Consider the following 25285-nt stretch of genomic DNA (forward strand, 5'->3'; position numbering starts at 1 on the left):
ATGTAAATCTGGCATTGGGCATTTTATGTCAAAGTCGGGGCATGTATTAACACTAATCCATGGCCAAGTCCTTGTTCCTGAAGCAGATGTTCCCATGAATCACCATAAGGGTCATGAGTGACCATCAGCAGCCAGCTCAGCTGGCCTAATGCTCCCGTGGGCATCGGCCAACCTGAGGCAGTGCCGAATATCAGTAGCCAGTCTGTGGGAAACCAAATTTTCTTCAGGCTACTTTACAGTTCAATTTTAATCGAAGAGTAAAAAGTGTCAGAACTTACTGTAGTTTCTCTTCGATTTTGTCACAGGTTTATTTGACATGGCCGGTGCCAAACTGTGCAGAGGGCTGCCCGGGCTCCTGGATTAAAGATGGCTATTGTGATAAGGCCTGTAATAATTCAGCCTGTGACTGGGATGGCGGAGACTGCTCTGGTGAGGATGTGCTGGGACCTGTTCATCTTCTCATCCTTAATCCTAGGAACACGTGCTACTGACATGCTAGAATCCAGAGATCCCTGGTCGGTGGCGCTGTGTGACCCAATTGGTTCATGGGAGCCATTGTTGAAGGCACTTCTCTGGTGTAGGTGCCGCCCTTGGAAATCTCTTTTGTTATTACTTAAAGCATCTAGAATACTCTTAATTATGTGAACCCAAGGATGGTTCTCGCCAGCTCGACAGGAGTCCAAGGCAGTGACTTTCAGTGGGAAACTGCAGTAGACTGTGAAATGATCAAAGTTATAGCAGAAATCGTGTTTATCTACTTAGCACTTCCCCCTTCCACCCACTTCCCCCACCTCCACCCACCCCACTCCCACCCCCAGCTTCCCCACCCCCACAAACTGCATGTACCTTTGGACTTGATGTTAGCACTTTTAAAAATGGGTTCACTTACTAGCTTTCAGTTCAAAATTCTAGAGCAAGAGCATTCATTACTTATTACCCATTTGAATTTGGGGGGCCCTGAGAAAGAGGGTGTTCACAGATATTATTATCCTGATGTTCTAGAAGACAAATGGGCTTGTTAGTGTGTTGACTATTTGAGGAAACGAAATGTCAAAGCTGTGTCTCAGTATTCTCGGTCAGGTGCACTTTTGTAAAATACAAGCAGCTTCAGGGAGGGAACGCAGCAGAGCAGACCTAGAACTGTTAACATGTGACAACACTAAGCCTGGGACTGGACACCGGCTTTTCTATCTTGCCTTAGCTGTCACTGCCTGTATTCTACCAGCCGATACTTCTTCTGGGGACGTTCTGACGACACAGACAGTGTCCCCTGAAGAGCGGGGAAGAGACTTTGTAGCTGTAGTTCATGTCTCTATCAGTGTAACAGACATGATGAGCTGAGCGGTCCTCTTTTATGGCTCGAAGTCCTCCAAAGGCTCTCCTTTCCTCCTCCCTCCAGGTAATACTGCAGGGAACCGGTATGTTGCAGGAGGTGGGGGTACCGGGAATATTGGAGCTGGACAGCACTGGCAGTTTGGTGGAGGAATAAACACCATCTCTTACTGTAACCAAGGGTGTGCAAACTCCTGGCTGGCTGACAAGTTCTGTGACCAAGCCTGCAACGTCTTGTCCTGCGGGTTTGATGCTGGTGACTGTGGACAAGGTATGTTTGTTGCAGTGAAAACATTAGGGACAAATAGCTAAACACACAGATACCTCTATGGTTGTCACCCTTTAAGTGACACTCGATGGTTGTCATTCTCTAAAGTAATTCTTCTCAATTGGGCAAAAAGAAAAAAGTTGGAAACTAGTCATTGAAGTTTATTGATAAAAGTCACACCATATCTTTGTACTGAGTTGGGGCTAACATTCATGTAAATTGCTGTGGTCACTTCAAATGGTAACATGAGCCATATTATACCCAAACCTTATATTAAAATTTGTGAGCATTTTAAGGTAAATTTAAAGTTATCCTTAGAAAATAAGAACTTGACCCCAGAGAATTAAGGCCAGGGAGTAAAAATGCCTAATTAAAAGGAAACCATGTTTGTGTTTTTTCCTCTAGATCATTTTCATGAATTGTATAAAGTAACACTTCTCCCAAACCAGACTCACTATGTTGTCCCCAAAGGTGAATACCTGTCTTATTTCAGCTTTGCAAACATAGCCAGAAGAGGAGTTGAAGGGACCTACAGCGACAACCCCATCATCCGCCACGCATCCATTGCAAACAAGTGGAAAACCATACACCTGATAATGCACAGTGGAATGAACGCAACCACGATCTATTTTAACCTCACTCTTCAAAACGCCAACGACGAAGAGTTCAAGATCCAGATAGCAGTAGAGGTGGACACGAGGGAGGAGCCCAAACTGAATTCTACAACCCAGAAGGCCTATGAAAGTTTGGTTAGCCCAGTGACACCTCTTCCTCAGGCTGATGTCCCTTTTGAAGATGTTCCCAAAGAGAAACGCTTCCCCAAGATCAGGAGACATGATGCAAATGCAACAGGGAGATTCCAAGAGGAGGTGAAAATCCCCCGGGTAAATATTTCACTCCTTCCCAAAGAGGCCCAGGTGAGGCTGAGCAACTTGGATTTGCAACTAGAACATGGAGACATCACTCTGAAAGGATATAACTTGTCCAAGTCAGCCCTGCTAAGGTCTTTCCTGGGGAATTCACTAGATACTACAATAAAACCTCAAGCTAGGACCGGTGAAACAAAAGACAACCTGGAGGTCCCACAGGAAAACCCTTCTCACCAACGTCCACATGGCTTTGCTGGTGAACACAGATCAGAGAGATGGACTGCCCCAGCGGAGACAGTGACCGTGAATGGCCGTGACCATGCTTTGAATCCACCCCCGGTCTTGGAGACCAATGCAAGATTGGCCCAGCCTGCACTAGGCGTGACTATGTCCAAAGAGAACCTTTCACCACTGATCGTTCCCCCAGAAAGCCACTTGCCAAAAGAAGAGGAGAGAGACAGGGCAGAAGGCAATGCTGTACCTGTAAAGGAATTAGTGCCTGGCAGAAGGTTGCAGCAGAATTATCCAGGCTTTTTGCCCTGGGAGAAAAAAAAGTATTTCCAAGACCTTCTTGATGTAAGTTAGAGCTAGCCTTGTTCTTTGTCATGCCTTGGAACATAAATAACTTTCTAAGTGGTAACGTGATAGTGGCTACCATTTATCTAGCATTTTCCTGAGACCACAATGGAAGCAAGTGCTTTTCTTGAGTGACTTTCACTGAATTTTTTCCCCAGTAACCCTAATAACATACATGCCACATAAAACGTGATTTTAGCTACGGTGAAGGTTGGGCAGGTGGGGAGAGCAGGGCTGACATCCTGTCTCCTTAACCTGTAGATCTGATACCATCCTGCCGCTGAGAAAACCTGAGGTTCAGATAAGTTCGTTAACATTTCCAACATCAATGAGACCAACAGGCCTCATGTCATCTCCGGCCTTCACGATGACATGGGGTCATTTTTCCTCCAGGTGCTGCCTCAGTGCTCAACACTGGGGAACATAAGTCACAGTCACTCTTCAGGAAGACTGATAGGCCTCTAGAAGGGGGATTTAAAGCTGATGATTGTGGCCATAAAATATCTCTGTTGAGATTGGACAAGGGGTCCCAAGGGAGATGGCCTCAGCTTTGCCCCAAGGCATTAGGGAAGGCTTCCAGGAACCCGCTCTGGTGAGCCGACCATAGACGGGTTGGAGTTGACAGGCCAAGAAAAGCTGTACAGTCAAGGATGGACAGTGAAGAAGATGTTGAAGTGGAGCCTGTGTGTCTTGTTCCTCTCAGCCCCTTTTGGGAGACATCTTTTTGCCTTGCACTTTAGGCACTTGCTAATTGAGTGGAAGGTGGCAAATTCATACCTACCTTTCCTGAAAGTATAGAAGTTTGGCTGTAGACCAGTGCAATTTTTAAGCAATAGGAAATCTACCATAGAAAGGGAAGCTCTTGAATCTCCCTCATTGAGATGGATGAAGGGCCATCCTCCGGTCGTTTCTCTAGGTGCATTAGCAGCCAGCTATATGGTTTCTGTGCTGCAGTGGTGACTCTATGCCATCTGTGAGTTCCCTGGTTGCCTCTGATACCTGTGAGGAAGGAGCCCTTGGCAGCCCCTATGTTCTTCCTAAAACTGGACATTTGCAGCATTTTACAGCTACTGCATCTCAATACAACTTATCTTTTGTGTATGTGTGTGTGTGGGGGGGGGGGGGTTGAGACAGGGTTTCTCTGTGTAGCCCTGCCTGTCCTGGAACTCACTTTGTAGACCAGGCTGGCCTCAAACTCAGAAATCCGCCTGCCTCTGCCTCCCAAGTACTAGGATTAAAAGTGTACACCACCACCACCCAGCAATACAACTTATCTTATGCTTCAGTTTTTATTTCCATTGGTAGACTTGCTAGGTTTTCATCCTTGAAAACTTTGGGTCCTAAAATGTGGCACCATCTCCCAGTCCCATCGTGCATAGGAACGTAAGACAGAGCTGGCTCTTGTCTTTTGTTCACATTTTCTTCTGTTTGGGAAGCAGAAAATTTCTTCCACTGAAATATGTTCAAATTCTTTGCCAATTTTCTTTGTTGAGTTCTGCCTAACTGGTTTTGTCTTTATCATACCGTGAGCTTATTATACAGTGAGCTCAATTTCTTTTAGTCGTATTCCAAACTCAAATACATGCTCTTTGTCACCAGCCAAAACAGCTTGCTGTCTGAGGCACTATATAATTCGTATGTAAATAATTTTTCGAAATGTTGCACCAAACTGGCTTGAACTCATGTTTTCTGCAACTAGCTTTTGATGCATACCTGACCTGTCACATTGTTGTTACTCTCAAGCCAGTGCCTAAGGTTCTTAAAGAGGCCAGATGGCATAAACTTCCCTCATCTTCGAGGACTATTAGGGACCAATTGTTATCACGTTCTATAACGCTGCACGGTGGTGCCTTTATCGCTTGTTAATAGGATCCAGTCTGGACAAGGTTGAGTTGTGGACTTCTCCTTTCAGGAGGAAGAGTCATTGAAGACCCAGTTGGCGTACTTTACAGACAGCAAACATACTGGGAGGCAACTAAAAGATACATTTGCAGACTCCCTCCGATACGTCAATAAAATTCTCAACAGCAAGTTTGGATTCACATCCAGGAAAGTCCCTGCACACATGCCGCACATGATTGACAGGATTGTTATGCAAGAACTCCAAGATATGTAAGTCTTCGTTGTGCCTACGTTGCCTGCCTGGGTACTTGGCATTTGTATATTTACCCCACTGAGCCTATGGCCTTCATATCTGATGAGTCAAAGGTGCCATATAAATAAGACATAAAGACCAGAGCTCTCTGTGTTATATTTGGACAGGTTCCCTGAAGAATTTGACAAGACTTCATTCCACAAGGTGCGTCACTCTGAGGACATGCAGTTTGCCTTCTCCTATTTTTATTACCTCATGAGTGCAGTTCAGCCCCTCAATATTTCCCAAGTCTTTGATGAAGTAGACACAGACCAATCTGGTGTCTTGTCTGATAGGGAAATCCGGACACTGGCCACGAGAATTCACGATCTACCTTTAAGCTTGCAGGTAAAGTATTGTTTTAACCTTACGCTTGTGACGTGTCAAGGAAAAAAATGTAATTCTGACATTACCTCTTTTTATACTGCATTTCAAGTTAAGAGAGTTCTGAATATTTAATGTATAGACTGGTAACTCATCCATTTATTAAAGCCAGAATTAAAATAACGTTTGCAATGTGTTTTGTGGCACTGCATTGGGATTAGTCATTTATTATCTGAGGCTCCGGAGAGTCAGGCAGTAGGTAGCCTGCACATGATCCTTGTGACAGGTTCACTCAGGGCCTGCAGATGTGACTGACTGGAATCCTTCCATGATCCTTAGGAATACAAAACTCATACATAGAGATACTAACATGAATTAGTTGCCCAGCATTCTCTCTTGTGACCCTGGGCCACTTGTGGAAATGCGTCTCTCGAGCCTCATGTTCTTTTAGATGAGAATGGAATAGTTACTGTTGTATAGTCTCATTTTGCTCTTTTGAAATGTTTCTGTTTTATATTGAAGAATTTTATTGCTTTTGAACCATTTAAAATACCCATTTTTTTTAGACTTTCACATACTTTTTATTATGTTTTTCCTTTTCCTTTTTGAGATTATAATATAACTATACCATTTCCCTGTTGCCTTCCCACCCTCCAACTCTTCTCATGGTCCTCCCTCCTTGTTCTTTTTTAGATTCAAGCCCTCTTTTCCCCATTAATTGCTGTTAGATGTGTATGTGTGTGTACGTAAATACAACCTGCTCAATCTGTATAATGTTCCTTGTACACACATACTTTTTATTTTTAAGCCACGGTTTCATCTATGGTGTATATAACAGATTTGTATTTTGCTCTGTTAGGATTTGACGGGTTTGGAACACATGTTAATAAATTGCTCAAAAACGCTCCCCGCTAATATCACTCAACTCAACAACATCCCACCGACTCAGGAAGCATACTATGACCCCAACCTGGTGAGTTCCGTGTTAATCCTTATAAGGTGCCTCTCCTCCCTTCCTGTGAGCTCATCAAAATGAGAGGCAAGGTAGCAGCACATGGACCACACTGCATCTAACTTTAGAATCTCTCCCAGCTCTGCAACTGTGCAAGCTAATGTTTAGACTGGCTACGTAGATTCCATAAACAGACTTCCTGGTGACCAGCAGTGGCAGCAGGTAACCCCAGAACCCTCCCAAGAAATATCAGATGGTCACTGCTGCTCCTTCCTGGGTGTTATAGGGAACAGCAATGGGTTCCACCCACCCATTGCAACATCACTTGTCCAAAGAAGACTGTAAGAGATGTCTCCATTTCTGTGATGTGTGCACCTCAAAACTGATGGGAGGGCATGCAGAATACAGTATTTAGCATGGTTTTATAAGTAGTGTGTATGATATATGGAAAACTGCTTAGAAAAATCAGCTAATTAGGAGAGAAATGACAAGCATACTTACGAGTTGAATTATCAAAAAATTCCCAAATACGATCCATCCCCTACTTAAATACATGAAACACACGTACCTCAAAAGATATATTGAATCACAGATTTTTAGTACTAGTATCTTCCTTTGTTTTTTATATTTTGTTCAATGAATAACTTTCAAAATCAGAATACAATTCTATTTTTTAAAAAATTACTAGAGTAGGCTCAGTCGTCAAGAGCACCTTTTGTTCTCATAGAGGACCTGGGTTCCGTTCCCAGTGCCGGGGGGTGGCTTACATCCATCTGTACCGCCTGTTCTAAGAGAAACGGCTGTTTCATGGGATGTTCTTAATCAGTGAAAGGATGTTTGTGTAACCCTAGACATTTCTGCCTCTTGAGAGAATAAAGTCATTTTAAAACATGTAATTAACTAACTCATTATACCAGCCAAGGAATATCCTCAGAAGAGTTTTAAAATAATAACTCCTTTTTAAAATTTCCCCACATACCAGTTCTATCAAAGCTAATACGGTGAAAGGCATATACGGGCTACTGACTTGGGTTTTGTTTGTTCGTTTGTTTTTGTTTTGTTTGTTTTGTTTTTTAACATCTGTTATAAGCAAGACCTGGTGGTCCTTGGCCTGGATTCCCTCCACATCGGAGACAAAAGCAGGAAAATCATGAGTTTAATATCAGCTTAACTGGGTCTTCTCAGTGCCAGGCCAGTCGGGACTTACAGGGTGATGCTGTCAGAAAAGTAATTAGTTAATTAGGCCAAAGATGGGTAATTAGTTTTTCTTCATGTGTTTGTCAATGCACCCTTTCTCCTCAAGATGGAAGGTAGGCACCCCGTTGTCTCCTCGAATATCTTAGGTGTATCCCAAGAGCGTGGCTAAGACGGCAGCCAAGGGGACGGGATGCTGGGCTCCTGAGCCATTTCCCCTTCAGTATGTCCATAGCTCAGTAGACCCTTGGTGACCCCTTCAGCTCAGCCTCACTTGCTGTCTTGCTTGCCCTGATGTCTGTCTGACCCACTGTGTTCTCTCGTAGCCTCCGGTCACTAAGAGTCTTGTCACCAACTGTAAGCCAGTAACTGACAGGATCCACAAAGCATATAAAGACAAGAACAAATACAGGTAAGGAGGAAACGTGTCTTTGTTCAGCTCAATAGTTAGAAAGGCCCAGCGTGTTTATGCTTCTATGATGTTTTGTTAATTGTGCAGTCATCTAGAGGTTCCTCTAGTAATCTTAAAAGATGCATTTATTTCTGTTCATGCTGAGTCCAGTAAATACTCAGGAATGCTTCTCCTACTGAGATGTTGTTTTCCGTTTCCATCTATTTATTAAACTATTGAAATATGTTTGACAATTAGGTTTGAAATCATGGGAGAGGAAGAAATCGCTTTCAAGATGATACGAACCAATGTTTCTCATGTGGTTGGCCAGTTGGATGACATCAGAAAAAACCCCAGGTACGAATTCTTTTTTTTTTTTTTTTTCTGATTGATTATAATTTTTTTTTTTTAATTCTAAAAGTATTAAATAAGACTTACAAGGGAACAAGCAGGCATAGAGAGATGGGAGTGACATATTTAGTCTGGAGTAGTCAGAAAGGCTTCCCGGTAAAGGATGTAGTATTTCAGCTAGGTTTGAGCAAAGAAGCAGGAGCCATGAGTTCAGTTGTTGGTTCCCCGTGGACGGCCTCGCCCAGACTGCTAAGAGGTAGGTGACACCAGCTGTAGAGCCGAGTGGATGGAGTCAGGGGGCTTGTACACTGCTGTCACTCACTATTTCCTGAGCAGTTGCCATGGCACTGGATGAGTCCCTGGTGCTTTCCTAGCATGTGACATCGATGGGTCACTTGAGTGGGTTGTCTAACTGCTGGGGCAACTCGTGGGCTATCGCACAGCTGGGGCTTCTTAGCTTTTTTTATTTTTCATTTTGTTGTAACTTGTTTTTGAGACAAATTCTCACTAGGCCAAGCTGTCCTGGAACTCGGTGGAGATCCAGCTCAGCCTCAGTCCTGAGATACAGACATCAGCCACCATGCTTAGCTAATTTTCTTTTTAACTCTTTCCTTCCTTTCTTGTTCTTTGTAAGGTGTGTGTGTGTGTGTGTCTGTGTCTGTGTCTGTGTGTGTGTGGTTTGCTTTTGTTTTTTTTGAGACAAGGTTGCTCTGTGTAGCCCTGGTTCTCCCAGAACTCTCTCTGTAGGCCAGGCTAGCCTCAAACTCAAGAGATCTGCCTGCCTCTGCCCCTAGTGCTGAGATTAAAGGCGTGCACCACCACACTGTCCTATCTGTGAGTTCTTAAGTTGTTCCTACATGCTCTTTATTTTTTTAAAGATATGTTTGTTATATTTATATGAGTATACTTTAGCTGTTTTCAGACATACCAGAAGAAGGCATTGGATCCTATTACAGATGGTTGTGAGCCACCATGTGGTTGCTGGGAATTGAACTCAGGACCTCTGGGAGAGCAGTAGGTGCTCTTATCCACTGAGCCATCTCTCTAGCCCTACATTTTCTTTACTTTTCCAAGAATTGGTAGTTGGATCTGAAGGTTTTATTAAATTGGTTTGTTTTCTTTTTTTTTTTTGGTTTTTCGAGACAGGGTTTCTCTGTGTAGCCCTGGCTGTCCTGGCACTCACTTTGTAGACCAGGGTGGCCTCGAACTCAGAAATCCGCCTGCCTCTGCCTCCCGAGTGCTGGGATTAAAGGTGTGCACCACCACGCCCGGCTTTGATTTCTTTTTTAAAAGTGTTGGTGTCACGACTGGTCATAATCTTAATGGGACCTCAGCTTGTGACTTTCTCCTTAAAGAAAACTTGAAATAAGAACGGACACCCTATCCTACCTTGCTCTTGCTGACCCTGAGCCGCTCACAGCTTGATTGAGATACAGAGTCTGCACTGACGGGCCCCATCTCTGTGTCAACCATCTACAGGAGCATGTTATGGCGGTCAGGTCAAAAGCACCTGTGCTGGGCGCTTACGCTTAGTCTCCCCAGCTGCGCAGCCAGCAAGCTCATTGCCTGAGCACATACATGTAGCTGCGCTGAAGGGACGTCGTTTGTTTATTCCCACAGTGGCATGGATCTTTCAGAATTCTCTGCTCCAGTTCTCTTGTTTTACCGGGAGGGCGTTAGCAAGGACATTTTACAAAGCACTCCTCCTCCAGGGAGCAATGTCAGCGAGGGTGCCAGCTAGGGTTGCTGGTGCACTGAAATAGTTTTGGAACCCAGATTTTTTACTTATTAGAGGAGGCTCATGCGTGTGATGACCACTAACTCCCTGTTGTTTCAGGAAGTTCGTTTGTCTGAATGACAACATTGACCACAACCATAAAGATGCCCAGACAGTGAAGGCTGTTCTCAGGGACTTCTATGAGTCCATGTTTCCCATACCTTCCCAGTTTGAGCTGCCAAGAGAGTATCGGAACCGTTTTCTGCACATGCATGAGCTCCAGGAATGGTAAGTTCTTATTTTCATAAAAATGTGTGTGTATGTGTCCCCATGTACCTGTATGCATGTTTCTGTCTGGACTTTAATGTGTTATCTGCCATGTAATTTATTTGGAAAAATAGAGTTAGAATTTTTGTTCTATTAAACATTTAAAAGACATTTATGGGCATTTCGAGAGATTTGAAAAATAAGTAAGTTTTTTCAGTTTTTTTTTTTTAAAGATTTATTTTATGTATATGAGTACACTATAGCTGTCTTCAGACACACCAGAAAAGGGCAGGATCTCATTTCAGATAGTTGTGAGCCACCATGTAGTTGCTGTGATTTGAACTCAGGACCTCTGGAAGAGCAGTCAATGCTCTTAACCTCTGAGCCATCTCTCCAGCCCCTGTTTTTTTCAGTTTTACTTCATGACGCTTCATTTAATCAGCTGTTAGCTGATCAATATCTAAGTCAGCAGCAGCACTGATGTGGAAGATCTTGTCACACACTGCAAAATGCTAGGCATGTGAAATCAGCACGGGCTGGCCAGACTGCCGGGCAAGCTCTCAAAACGCATGGGAACTTCAAAGATAAAGCCTGAAAGACTGACATCTGTCAAGGGTTGCTTAGAACCTAGAGACGAAGGAGAGGGGGGAGCAAGAAGGGGGACAACATTGAAATGTAAATTAATAAAATATTAATTTAAAAAATTGTCTGAGCGGGGCGGTGGTGGCACACGCCTTTAATCCCAGCACTTAGGAGGCAGAGGCAGGCGGATTTCTGAATTTGAGGCTAGCCTGGTCTACAGAGTGAGTTCCAGGACATCCAGGGCTACACAGAGAAACCCTGTCTCAAAAACAAACAAACAAACAAAACAAAAAAACAAAAAAAAATTGTCTGCTATAGTTGGGAAGGATGAGACAAGAGAAGACAAGTTAAAATTGACATGGGGTATCATATAGTATCCTCCACCATTTTCACCATACGGTTCAGAAGTGTTTATGTATTCATGATGCTGTGTAGCATCACTCTGGTTTAAAGACTTTCCCAGCAGCCTTTGCACAGACATTTCCCCATCACTTCACCCTCGGCCCCTGGTGACCATTTATTTGCTCTCTCTGAATCTGCTTGTTCTGAATCCTGCTTATGTAAGGACTTGCACCACGTTACCTCGTGTTTCTGACTTCTTCCCCATTTGGGGAGTTTTTTGGTTTCTTAATGACAAGAATCAAGCCCCAGGCCTTGTGCAAGCACTTTACAGCCAAGATACACGCTGAGCCCTTGATTTTTAAGACAGGGTTTCTTTACATAGCTCATGCTAGTCTAGAATTCCCTTTGCAGCCCAAACTGATCTGCAACTTGTGATCTGATCCTAACCTCGGCCTCATAAGAGCTGGGAGTAATTTGCTCACTCTGAAATAGCTGACAAGTAGCAGACCAAGCCTGACTCTTGTTCACACATTTGAGCATCTTCCGTATCTGCTCTGTGTGCTTTCTTCATTTTTTTATTCACTGCCACGAGGTCGGGTGACTTTATCTTTGAATTTATGAAAACCTTTAACCCTTTGCCTGCCTCCCTAGGTCGGGTGCTGGGATCCCAGGATGAAACATATATAGTTCTGGCTTCGAGGTTGCATTCTGTTCAGGGTGACAGGCACCAGAGAGAATATATTAGGTGTGGCAGTAAGGTTTCCGATGATATTGGTGCACTGGGGATAGGAACACTGATGCTTTTGGGAAAAGGTGACATTTGGACTTGATGTTTGTCCTTATGAAGCATACCTCTCACCCCAAAGGGAATAAAAGTTTACTCTTGAGCCAAATGAGAATGACTGTGACCTGGGGGCTGAATCTAGGTTTCCCAATAATATGTTCATTTGTGGAAAGGTTTCGTGAAGTTTCTGTGGTTATCAAACAAAAGAAAATCATAAATAAAAGTACCTTAAAAATTCAGTGGTAGAAACAATCAGGTTAGCAGCTGTCTGCAAAAAATACACCTCTAATGTCAAAGTACCTAAGTTTATTCTGGAGGCAAATAAGGGTGACCATACCCTGGGAACACAGATTTAAGTTTCACCCACCCCCAACCCCCAGATTCCATGCTCCAATGTGATAATAGTTAGATGACATTTCTATAATAACAGAACAAATAAAGTCATAAATTAAGGTACTTTTAAAACACATTACTGGAAACACTAGATTGTTGGTCAAAACCAAGCTGAGAAAATGTTGCTATAGGCTTTGGTGCTATCAGCCGGCCTTCAAGGGAATGATGAAAGTGATACACAGAAGTAGCCGATACTGTCGTAGGGCAGACTGGGCAGGTCTTGAGAGCTTGGAAGAACCCGGTGGGTGCAGCTGGATAAATGAGACAGTGTTCTCGCTGCCCGACCTGTTCATTCTTGTACGTGTTCAGCTTCCCCGTGCTTCCAAGTGTTAATTCCCCCAGCCCAGTTTCTGACTTTTATCTTCAGTGGCACGGTTGAGTAAATGGCAGTTTGAGGGCTTTTCCATGGCACCTCCTAGGCAGCTGGCCTTGTGCCACCTGCTGTCAGACGCTCACAGAAGTGGATCTTGTGTACTTTCTATGGGAAGCACACGGCCACACAAGTAGATGCTGGTGCTGTAGGTGAAGGGTAGAGGGCTTTGTGGTCTGAATCAGTGGTGGGAATGACAAAATGTGTACCAGTCATTTTAACATAAAACTATGCAGGAAATTAATACACTGGCTGTTTTTCTTTATCCTAGCTAGTCCCCCAATAACGACACAGACAGACCAAGATTTATTTTCAATTTAAAGTACAATAACTAGATATTATAATTCTATTATAATCCTCTGATCTAATCTTCTATCTCTCAGCCAAAATTCTCGAGGCACTTGCATTTTTATATTGGTCTGGCCTTCTGTACTACCTGAAGTACAATATTTATTATAAAATAACAGATCTGAACTTGTGTTAGAAATGTACATTTTATTAGTATTTTAGAGTTGACTGAATAGATCCTTTTGCTTCACAATATGCACAGGGGATTTCTGTAAAAACGGGTGACTAACCCTCCTGTTTCTGAGCAGGAGGGCGTATCGAGACAAGCTGAAGTTTTGGACCCACTGCGTACTAGCAACATTGATTATATTTACTATATTCTCATTTTTTGCTGAACAGGTAAGTGTTCTATGTTCTGCATGGCCTTTCAGAAACTATATAAACTCACTCCAAGAGTCAAGAGGAGAATCCCAGTTCTTGGGAGGTTTGAGTATAGCCTGGGCTACTTAGAGGTTGTGTTGAAAATCTGTACCACCAACCCCCTCCCCAAGGAGGGAGAAGAAGGAAAGGGAAGGTAAATCAGTGTAAAGACAACATTTCCATTTATCCTATTTGCGCATCACCCTGTGTCAGTGTGTCCAGCATATCCAGTCATGCAGTGCTCAACCATTAACTTATAGCCCTGTGTCAGTGTGTCCACCCTGTGTCAGTGTGTCCAGCATGTCCAGTCATGCTGTGCTCAGCCATTAACTTATAGCCCTGTGTCAGTGTGTCCAGCATGTCCAATCATGCAGTTCCTAGCCAGCCATAGCCTTGTGTCAGTGTCTGGGTCAGTGTGTCCAGCACATGTCGTCATGCAGTGCTCAGCCATTAGCTTATAGCCTTATGTCAGTGTGTCCAGCATGTCCAGTCATGCTGTTCTCAGCCATTAACTTATAGCCCGGTGTCAGTATATCCAGCATGTGCAGTCATGCAGTGCTCAGCCATTAGCTCTGTGTCAGTGTGTCCAGCATGTCCAGCAAACTTTTATTCATTTATCCTGTCTTCCTTTTTACTTTTGTAGATTTCAGACTGTAACCGAGAAGCTCCTATTTCCAACCCAAACTGTGCCTAGAGCCATTCTCTGGTTCTAGTTTTCTTACTTTTCCTTCTTAGAGAAGCCTCAGTGTCTCCTCAGGTGCTTGTGGTCCTGTGTGTCACTGAACACACACCAGCAGTCCCCTGCTCATGTCCCTTTGAACTGTCCTTTGTCCTTCCTCCTCTGTCATCAGCCTCTCACTTCTGACCACCTGGGAGTGCATTCAGCCTTCTGATGAGGCCCGGAAATGGGAGGAAGTTGTGATAATAACACTAAAGTGATCAGAACCTTCCCTGAGCTGCAAGGGTGGCATACTGTGAAGGAGAAGATCGAGGGGAGGGGAGGGGGATGGGCCCTGACTGTTGCAAGCTCAAAGCAGGGTGGGGCAGTGTGGAGGTTGGGGTGCAGGGGGTGCTCCTCAGCCTCCCAGGAGGTGGCTGCTGAGTAGAGCTGATGCTTGTCACACCCGGGAAACACACACTGGAAAGGAGGGTGTGACACCCAGACAGTAAAATCTAGGATTCAGTGAGAGGCAGGACAACTGGCAACCGGACCTTCATGCGCCGTTCAAAGTACCAAGAACATTCTTGATCTTCGTTGCCCTGTTCTTGGATGGAAAAAAATAAACTTAGAAAAGAACTTAAACACACACACACCACAAAGCCAAACTTAGCAACCTGCTCTCAGCTGTTTCAAGATGAAGGAGAGGGACTCATCTGAAACAAGCCACTGCAAGTGTTGTAAGGAGCACAGAGGCTGAGCTTTCTCTTATGTCATTTGTCCCAGGAATGAGCAGGGAACTAGAAAAGCAGGAGGGAGGGGGAAGGGAGCACCTTGCTCTCCTACCCGATCAGTGTCCCTCCTTCTGTCCCACCCCTTACCACCCTCACAGACAAAAGCAACCACTGCTCCTTCCTCCACATATTAGTGGGGTTGCTCAAAAGGCGCAGCCAGCCTCAGCCTCTGAAGGGAGCGGGCTGGCCCTGCGTAGACAGGAAGATAAAGTCAACAGTAGAATCCAGGTGGAAACCTAGAGACAGAGTTGGGTTCCCCACATAGCATAGCAGGTTTACAACGGTGGTTGGCTTTTCCATTTTACTTACAGCACGTGTAACTGTGTTTTCGAGAAAAGAAGTATTTATCCAGGTCCTAAAAACATTCTTTTATTACTTGTTTATTTTTATATTTTATTACTTGTTTGTGTGGGTGTTTCGCCAGCATGTTTCTATGTGCCATGTGTGTGCAGAGCCAGAGGTGGCCAGGAGAGTGCATTAGATCACCCGGACCTGGAGTTCAGAAGGAGTGAGCCATGATATGGGTGCTGGAAATCAAGCCCAGGTCCTCTTCAAGAACAGGCAGGACTTGTAACGCTGAGTCTTCTCTCCAGCACTTGAAATGAGCATTTCTCATTGCACCCCATCCCCAGCATTGTCTCTATTTTCAAATGACTGTTGTTAAGTATAGGAAAAAAAAAAAACACTGATAGAATTTAATATCCTTTCTTTTTGAACTGTCTTACAAGAAAGTATCTATTCAAACCCAAAATTAGTGTTCTAATGATTAAACAGAGGCAGTTCCTTTCAATTAAAAAAAATAAATAAAACTGGACAAAGATCTTGAGAGTAAATGCCCTTAACAATGGCTATAAAAAATCCAGTCTCTACAGATCTTCAAAAAAATGACCTGTGGGCCACCATAAGTTTAGTCTTGCATATCTGGGAGCATACACTAAGGGCTGACTATGTCCCAAAGCAAAACTAGAAGGAAGTTTTTATTTTGTTTTGTTTTTATTGTTATGTGTTGTTGTTGTTGTATTAGTCAATGGCAATGATCAAGAATGTGCAGGTCACAGAAGAAAGCTGGCTTCACTTAATAGTCTTCCATCAATATGGAAAACCGATATTTTAGTTTCTGTCTTCCATCACATAGATAATTGCTCTGAAGCGAAAGATATTTCCCAGGAGGAGGATACACAAAGAAGCTAGTCCAGACCGAATCAGGGTGTAGAAGATCTTCATTTGAAAGTCACCTACCTCAGCATCTGTGAACATCTCCCTCCTCGCCACCACAGCGGAGTCCCTATGATGTGGCACAGAGGCAGCCTCGTGGGGAGAAGGGACAGCGTGCAGCCCGGGTTCTTCTGCAACGGGAAGAGAGCCCGCTGACCCGGAATTATTCAGCACACTAAGAACCTGTGTCAATAGCTCGTACAGCTTGTACTTTTAAAGGATTTGCCGAAGGACCCGTCGGCTTGTTGACAAACCCTCCCTGACAAGCTGCTGCTTTCTTCCCCAGTTACTGCAGACTGAGAAGCCAGGCCATCTTGAAAGCAAGTGCGGAGGGGCCCCAGTCTTTGCATTCCAAAGCTTTCCAGCATAATTTCTGGCTTGTCTCCTCCTTTGATCCATTTCCCATTTTTTTTAAAACAATAAGTGGCTACTAAGTTAGTCATTCTCACTTCTGAAAATAACAAATCAGGATGTCAAAACATTTGTATAGATCTTATTTAAATAATGTAGAACGATTACTTCTTTAGCCTATCTAAATTATTGATTTTTATTAACAGTCAAGTGGTCTTGAATCGCTAACAACTACTGAAGAGCTCAAGATTGACGTTGAAAGTGCTTTGAGCTTGTTTAACTCATTCCCCAAGAATACTGTGACCTCGTGTGTGGGTCTGATTGCAAAGGGCTAGTGTCACGTAGCAGTGCTGCTCACCGGATGTAATTATGTCGTGGAAATGTACATACAAACAAAAGTGCCTCACTTCAGAAATGAGTAGTGCTGACAGCACCAGCGAGTGATGGTGTCCATTTGGAAACCCATGATACCTTCCAATGCCCACCCTGCTTACTTTATACAGAGCAGGGGTTAACCAACTTCTGTAAAAGAACAGTAAAGAACTTGAGACACATCCATCTTTGTCAAACAGTCTTCTTTGCTAAAATTTATTATTGTTGTTGTTTTGGGAGGTTTATTTTATTTTATTACTTTGTTGTTTTTCAGGACTGGGATTCTCTGTGTAGCTCTGGCTGTTTGGTAATTCACTCTAAAGACCCAGGCTGGCCTTGAACTTAGAGATCCACCTGCCTCTGCTTCCTGAATGCTGGGACATGTGCCCACACTGCCTACCCACCCCGACATTTTTTTTTGGGGGGGGGGTGAGCAACTCAATAAAAAGATGAAAACCTGCTTTAGTTTGCAGCTATACAAAAGCAGGCCTCAGCCAGACTTGACCCCCAGGGCCATTGTTGGCCCACAGGAGAATCATTTTTGACATGGGTAAGCAAACCCTGATATTGGCCATACCGTGTTATATCATTATGTGGTGGTTTTGAATTCTGGCAGATATCTTCAGTCATGATCTCAGTAGTATTCCTCCGAAATGGCACACATTTTTGTAATAAGAACTTGAAATGTAAATATTGTGTTTGTGCTGTAAATTTTGTGTATTTCAAAAATTGAAGTCTCATAAAAAAAACACACTTATTGAAACTTTGAGTTTATTGTTAGTATTTTTATCTTAATTATAGATGAGTATTTTGTCTGCATGCACCATACAGATGCCTGGTGTTTTTGGAGACCAGATGATAGCTTCAGATCCCATAGAACTGGAGTTACAGATGGTTGGGAGCCATCACCTAGGCTCTGGGGATTGAACCCATATCCTCTGGAAGAACAGCCAGTGCTCTTAACCACTGAGTCATCTCTCCAGCCCTGTGCTTTGAGCTTTAAGTCTCTGAAGATTGGGGTTACTGTTGGCCAGACTGAACAGTCAGTTGGATGCTTGTCTGTGTGGTGTGTGTTTGGCTCTCGGGCTCTGCACTGAACACTATTAAGTGTGAAGTAATGTAAAGAAAGGTTAAATATAGCACGCTGGGGAATACTGCCTTATGAGAGTGGGGGTCAATTCTAAATGGAATTTGTCAAAAAAATGTAAGGACCATCTACATACTATTTAAAAGCTGAGAATTTATTTTGGGAGAGTTATATATAGATAATGGACATTTGGGTGTAATATGGGTTTCTGCAGTTGGACCTAGTGAAAAGTTTGGTAATAGAGTGGATAATTAAATATAAGCATTTGTGGAATCATTATCTAACAACTCAGCACGTTGCTGGGACAGGGTTTGATCAGCAGTCAATGGCCAGAAATGTTAAAAGCTTGTAAAACCCTTCAGGGGGCAATTCTATAAAAGGTCAGAATGTGTCTTAAGTCAACTTGTGATGCTGAAATAAAACACAACATGCTTGTAATCCCTTCGTTCAGGAGGCAGGTAAGAGATTAGCTATGAGTTCAAGGTCAGTCTGAGCTACGTAGTGAGTTCCAGGTAATCTGTGCAACTAAGAGGCCTTATCTCAAAACCTCTATAAGGAATAACAACAAGTATGGGTAATTTATGAAGAATAGAAATGCATTTTCTGTTAATTCTAGGGGTTGAGAAGTCTAAGGTCAAGGTGGAGGCAAGGTCCACTTGTCTGATGAGGGCTGCTCTGTTTCCAGTTGACAACTTGAATGCCATGCTCCACAGGAGTAAAATTATACCCTGTGCTGCCAGGGCAGGAGGTGGAAAGACAAGGGGACAGATTCTCTTCTCACCAAATGCACAATTAATCACATTACCAAGGTTCTGCCCTCTCAGCAATATGACATGGCTGATTAAATTCCACAGAAATCCACCTGTCTCCTGAGTGCAGGGATTAAAGGTGTGCGCCACCACAACCAGCTTAAGTATTTCTATTGTGTGCATCACGGAGAGGCATGTACATAACACAGCATACGTTCTGAAGTCAGAAAACCCCTTGGTAGAAGTCAGCTCTCTCTTGAGATGTGGATCTCAGGAAGCAAGCTTGGGCCTTCAGGCTTGGCTTGGTAGCACGTGCCTTTACCTGTGGAGCAAACTCACCAGCCCTGTCAGTGTGTTTGTCCTGGTATGGTGGCTCACATCTATCATCCCAGAATTCTGAAGGATGCAGCTAGGAGACAATAAGTTCAAGGTCTACCCAAGCCATTCAGCCAAGAGAGAAGAATGTAGGGGAATGAATATCCCAGATCTGACCATGAAAGCTTTCTTGTAAGTTGATCTGAACTTCTACCCACCTTGTTTAAATTGCAGCCCCAGCCGGGTGGTGGCACCCGCCTTTAATCCCAGCACTTGGGATGCAGAGGCAGGCGGATTTTTGAGTTCAAGGCCAGCCTTTGGTCTACAGAGTGAGTTCCAGGACAGCCAGGGCTACACAGAGAAACAGTCTTGAAAAACAAAAAACAAAAATAAATTGCAGCCCCAACTTAAAGTTCAATTCTCACTATTAAATGGCAGTCAGCTTTTCTACTCATGTCTCCATGAATTCATTCTTCAGCACTGAAATATGCTTGGATTGCAAGCAACAGATGGACCTTAAACATCCTTTAAAAGAGGAGTGCCAGAGACCTACCTATGTGATGCTTAATAGCATCCATTTGCAGAGGTCTGGACTCATCCAAGAGGCAAGCCTCTGGGCACAGATGTATCATCTAGGTTAGGTAAACTAGTGGAAATATCCACTGTGTGGACAGCACCATTGTGGCAGTGCAGCTATAAGGAAGTCTGAGGGGAAAGCCGGTTCTTTTGCCAGTGTGCAGTAGCCTCTGCTGGTGAGCGTGTCTACCTACCGTGTTGACAGCTTCCTCACCCTGGGGATGCCCCTCACTGATGCTACTGCTGCCGTCCTTTGTCGGCACCCAAACCCAGCTTCTTCAGCCTTCCAACATAGATGAAGATCATTGGCTCTCCAGGAATCCTTCAGGCCTTCAGTGCCACGGTGGAACTGCCAAGGTCCCCAGCCTCATGGACAGAGCAGCTTCAGATGGCTGGTGTGGAAACAGCCATTGTTGGACTGCCCAGAGATGTTGTAGTCTTTTTTTTTTTTTCTTTTCCTTTTGTTTAAAATCACAGAAGGGGATTTCTATCCCATGTTTAATCACTCAGTTCTCAGATAAAAGACATAACTTTTATATATTCATAATAACCCTTTAAGGCACTAGAACTGGGCAATTATCTACCTTTAGAATCTACTTCTGCCAGGGACTGGTGAGGTGGCTTAGAGGGTAAGAGCACTGACAGCTCTTCTGAAGGTCCTGAGTTCAAATCACAGCAACCACATGGTGGCTCACAACCACCCATGAGATCTGATGCCCTCTTCTGGTGCTCCTGAAGACAGCTACAGTGTACTTATTTATAATAATAATTAAATCTTTGGGCCGGAGAGGGGCAAACTTGAGTGAGAAGGGTTGACTGGAGCAAACAGAGTTTCTAAATTAAATACCCAACAACCACATGAAGGCTCACAACCCATCTATACAGCTACAGTGTACTCATATATATAAAATAAATAAATCTTAAAAAAAAACTACTTCCCCACTGCTATCTACATCGCTCTCAATAACCCCGAGTTATAACTTGCCATGTTCCATCTGGGCTGCTCTTACCTCCAATTGGCCAGCCTTCATGGCCATGTTTTCATAACCTTGTCTTCTTGCCCTCTCTCCAACTTCTTCCTTCTTCCTATGATGTCTCCTCAGACCCTAAGCCCAGGAACCCAAACTCTGCCTGTCTCTCTTCTGCCCATCTATAGGCTATAGGCATCTTTATTCACCAATCAGGGATAATTTTAGGGTGGTCATGTGATCATGAAGCATCACTTGTGTACGTGTGCATATTTATTCTCTTTTTCCCTGGGGGCAACCAGGCCTTGGAAGCCAGTATTAGTATTACCATACATAACAAAAGTCCAAACCACAACACAGAGCAGATGGTGTAAGCCAATCTAACAAACCACCCTTTAATATATATTCATACCAGTGGTCTTCCTCTTGAGACCCCTGACTAATGTACCATACCTGCCAGGACTGTGGCTCAGCTCTGTCCATCCGTGCCTCTCTTTCATGTCAGTTCTGTCCCCAGAATGAAGGCATGCCTCCTAACTCTCATATCCCTCAGAGGGGTCAGAAACATCAACTCTGGTTTCATACAGAAAGTTCTGATTGTGAATGAATACACTGATTGGCTTGCTCTAGGCTGTCCACTTCTGGCCTGAGAAATGGAGCCTTTCACCCAAAGGAGGCTTGCAAAGTCCACGAGGGCGCTGCCTGCCTATGAAGCTGTCTGTATAAGGAAGACCAAGTTCCTAGCTTGCCCAACTTGAAGGCAAGCTGCTATACTTGAAAGCATTGCGAAATTCAAATCTGGTCATTAAATACAACCAACCTTTAAAATGCTGCATTATTGAAAGGATAAATATAAACAGCAAAGTAAAGACTCTAAATATGACTAGTATATAGATTATTTCATATGTAGCTCAGTACTATAATACCTGCCCGTCCCACCCCTCATGCACAAGACCTTGGTTTAGATTCCCAGCACAGAAAACAAAGATTAATTTTTTAAATGTGGCTTTAAAATCCATAGTTGATCCTTCCTTCTCTTTCCCTCACCTGCCAGCCTTTCTTTGGACCTGACACTGTGCCAGCAACACTGTATAGTTGTTTACCTACCATCTTCGTTAGGGTTTCCATGGCTGTAACAAAACATTGTTGCCAAAAACAACTTGGGGGAAAGGGATTTCTGAATCACAGCCAGTGATTAAAGAAAGTCAGGACAGGAATCCACGGCAGGGACCTGGAAGTAGGGATTGGATCAGAAGCCATGGAAGGATGCTACTTCCTGGTCTGCTCCCCATGGCATGCTCAGGCTGCTTTCTTAGATAACTCTGGGACCAGCCTGCCTGGGAGGTTGGTACTGCCCACCATGGGATGGGCTTGGCCACATCAATCATCAGTCAAGACAATGCCTTCCCAGGCTTGCCTACAGGCTAATGTTTGGAGGCACTTTCTCAGTTGTGGTTCCTTCCTCTCAGATGTCTAGCTTCTGACAATCACACACACACACACACTTTCAAATCTCTTTATTCGATCCATTATTATTGTAGATGAGAGGGAAGCGTGTCACCTGTTGGACCCCAGAAAACATCCGTCGTCCTGGCCAATGCACCAAATGTTAGTAGGGTCCACTTAGATTCAACACAACACAAGCACCAGGTCAATGCAGATGACAAAAAACTGTATTGTAATCAAGCTGCTACTGACCCATCAGGGCCACACAATGGACTCAAGAGCTGAACTGCACCCCACACTTGAGCCCTGAACCAGAATGTTCCAGAGCTTTTAAGCTTGAAGACCCCAAACATCTGTGCCAAGTTACAGTTACATCTTGTGGAGTCAAGGCTATCCTTTGCTTTGTTTTTTTCTGGGTTCCGGGGATGGAATTCAGGTCACTGTGCTGCTACAGCAAGCACCCAACCTGCTGAGCCACCTCACTGACCTCTCCAAGATGTTTTCTAAGAGACTGCTATGTCACACGAACGCTCTTCAGATAGTACGTGCAGCTTAACACATCTTTGCCAGCCTGCCTCATCTCCATCCCATCCCTCCATCAGACCCCAATTCAGGATGGTCCTTGAACCCCAGTTGAGGAAAGTTTGATATTTGAAGCAGTGTGCACCTATAAGACAAGGTAGTAACATTGAGAAAAGAACTGAGGGAAGCAGGCCCGGGAATTTGCAACACAGTCCTTTGGAGGAGGAGGAGGAGGAGCTAGCAAGAACACGGAGAAGGTACCGGTGGACGGGAGTGGGAGATAAGAGGTGTGTGGGAAAATATCAAGGACTGTATAAGACAGAAGAAAGAAATGGAAGAGAAACAGACGGGTGGTTAATGGTGTTGGTTGTTGCTAAGTCAAGCAAGGATCCTAGACGATGCGTTATAAGCATTTTAAACTAAGCAAGATTTGGGGGGAAATCAGTGAAAGGGTCTAAACATAATCTATCATATATAAAGAAATTATCTATAAACCGCAGTAATACCAGAATGTGAAGGCGGGTGGGGTATGTAGAAGGTGCCAGCAAACATACCTGTGTCCAAAGACTTGCAATGAGACTGCTGTTCCTCTTATCACAAGGAACTGATTGCTCCAAGGTTTAAAGCTTGCTGAGGTCATTTGATTTTCTTTTCCTTTTTCTTTTTTTTTTGGGGGGGGGGCAGTTGGTGAGGGTTAATGAGATAGATGCAGAGACTCAGAAAGAGCGTTGAGACTTTAGTCCTCTTTAGGCTTCAGCTGGAACTTTGACATGAATGAGCCAGAGACTGACTGAGGCATCTCAGCCAAGAGCTGGCATACTCCCAACCTTGTAAACAAAACCACTAGATTACCCACTCCCTGCAGCTCTGCCAGAGGCAGAGGAGGTCAGCCCCAAATGGAGATTCATGGGATTCTGAACTGCAACAGCACTTCTTTCAAGCTACTGAGTTTTAGAATGGCCTGTAATAGCTAAGTCATAGGAACAAAAAGAGACAGGGAAGAATGCTCGCTTTGTTTAATTAGAATCCTACATGAAATTTCTTTCTATGTGAACTGGCCTAGATGCCCATCAGCAGATGACTAGATAAAGAAAATGTGGTCCGTATACACACTGGAATTTTATTCGACTGCAATTAAAGACTGAAGCTGTGAGAGCCGGGCAGTGGTGGCGCACACCTTTGATCCCAGCACAGGCAGAGACAGGCAGATTTCTGAGTTCGAAGCCAGCCTGGTCCACAGAGTGAGTTCCAGGACAGCCAAGGCTACACAGAGAAACCCTGTCTCAAAATAAATACATAAACAAACAAATAAACAAATAAATAAAAGAAGCTGTGATATTTGCAATAAGACGGAAGGAACTGGAGACCGTGAAATATGTCACATAAAGACAGTACATGATTTCTCCCATACACAGAGTCTAGATTTTAAGTAGGCATACACAGGGCTGGAGCGATAATTCAGTGATTAAGAATGTGTACTTTTGGGGTTGGGGATTTAGCTCAGTGGTAGAGCGCTTGCCTAGCAAGCGCAAGGCCCTGGGTTCGGTCCTCAGCTCTAGAAAAAAAAAAAAAAAAAGAATGTGTACTTTTTTGGTAATGTTTCCCAGTAAGTTCCCAGCAAACAACTAACAACTGCCTGTAACTGTCATGGTTTATAAAAGCTAGGTAGATGTGGTGGCACAGCCGGTGTACTGGGGGCTGAAGCAAGAAGACTGCTGCAGGTCAGTGAGGTGTAGGCAAGCTGGGACTGAATCCGAGTGAGACGTGGATTCAAAGAACAAAGCGCCTGTTCCCTCCACTGCTGTTTGGCATTGTGCTGGATGGTTTAATCAATGAGGTTTAGCACAGGAAAAAAACATGAGGACTAGAAAAGTATACAATTGCCTTTATTTATACTAATACCAGAATATACATGAAAGACAGTCGAGAATACATAAGGGTTGTCTCCTGCCAAGTCAGAGGGTCTGATTTTGATACCTTGAACCCATATGGGGAAATGAGAAAGCCAACTACTGCAAGTTGTCTTTTGATCTCCTTAGCGTTTCCATGTACACACACATAGGTATATACATACACATACACACACACACACACACACACACAGAGAGAGAGAGAGAGAGAGAGAGAGAGAGAGAGAGAGAATATGCTTGGGACACTTTAGAACAAACTTAACCAAACATTGGAAGAGTTCTGCATGGTAGCAGGCAATAAAAACAGCATGAAAAAGAGAACTCCCGAAAGCTGAAGCCCAGTAGGGGTGGCACTTTGTCTCCCCAAAAGTAAGCTGACATGACGGACTGGCTGTTTTACCACCAGCCAGTGGGAACCCAAATTGCACCAAGTCTCAGTGCACACATGGAGTGGTCTTCAAGATGCTCACAACCCTCACGTAGAAATCCTGAAGTTGGCAACAATGAATGGGAGGGCTCCAGATATTTGCTTTTACACGATGTTCAGCAGAGCGGTTCTGTCCAAGAACACAGAAGGATGAAGTTTGACTTCACAGACCTTCATAGACTTTGATTACCTATAAGCCAGACAACTTAAAAGCAACTGTGGGTTAGAATAAAACTTGAATACCAGTCATAAAGCCACCCAAAAGACTTACAAACAAGGTACTTTTGACGTCTGGACTTTGAGCAGCACATGATAGTTTTCTAAAAAGGGGGCTTAAAAGA

General features: G+C 43.9%; 1 protein-coding gene across 2 annotated transcripts in view; it reads left to right on the plus strand.

The window, feature by feature from the left end:
* The window catches only part of Gnptab (N-acetylglucosamine-1-phosphate transferase subunits alpha and beta), a 71571-nt gene extending 53760 nt beyond the window's left edge, over window positions 1-17811 (plus strand). The window contains exons 11-21 of one of the 2 annotated variants that reach the window (XM_021175070.3): window positions 306-429; window positions 1400-1603; window positions 2006-3045; window positions 4958-5157; window positions 5308-5527; window positions 6363-6476; window positions 7976-8061; window positions 8299-8397; window positions 10229-10396; window positions 13443-13533; window positions 16142-17805. In XM_021175070.3, coding sequence (XP_021030729.1) covers window positions 306-429; window positions 1400-1603; window positions 2006-3045; window positions 4958-5157; window positions 5308-5527; window positions 6363-6476; window positions 7976-8061; window positions 8299-8397; window positions 10229-10396; window positions 13443-13533; window positions 16142-16219 — 2424 coding nt within the window. In that variant the 3' untranslated portion in view covers window positions 16220-17805. Of the gene's footprint in view, window positions 1-305; window positions 430-1399; window positions 1604-2005; window positions 3046-4957; window positions 5158-5307; window positions 5528-6362; window positions 6477-7975; window positions 8062-8298; window positions 8398-10228; window positions 10397-13442; window positions 13534-16141 lie in introns of both variants that reach the window. The other variant, XM_085843080.1, reaches the window with a different exon arrangement.
* Window positions 17812-25285: the final 7474 nt, after the last annotated feature.

This window comes from Mus caroli, unplaced genomic scaffold, assembly GCF_978045245.1.
Source record: "Mus caroli unplaced genomic scaffold, Mus_caroli_1 scaffold_9, whole genome shotgun sequence".
Classification (NCBI taxonomy): domain Eukaryota; kingdom Metazoa; phylum Chordata; class Mammalia; order Rodentia; family Muridae; genus Mus; species Mus caroli.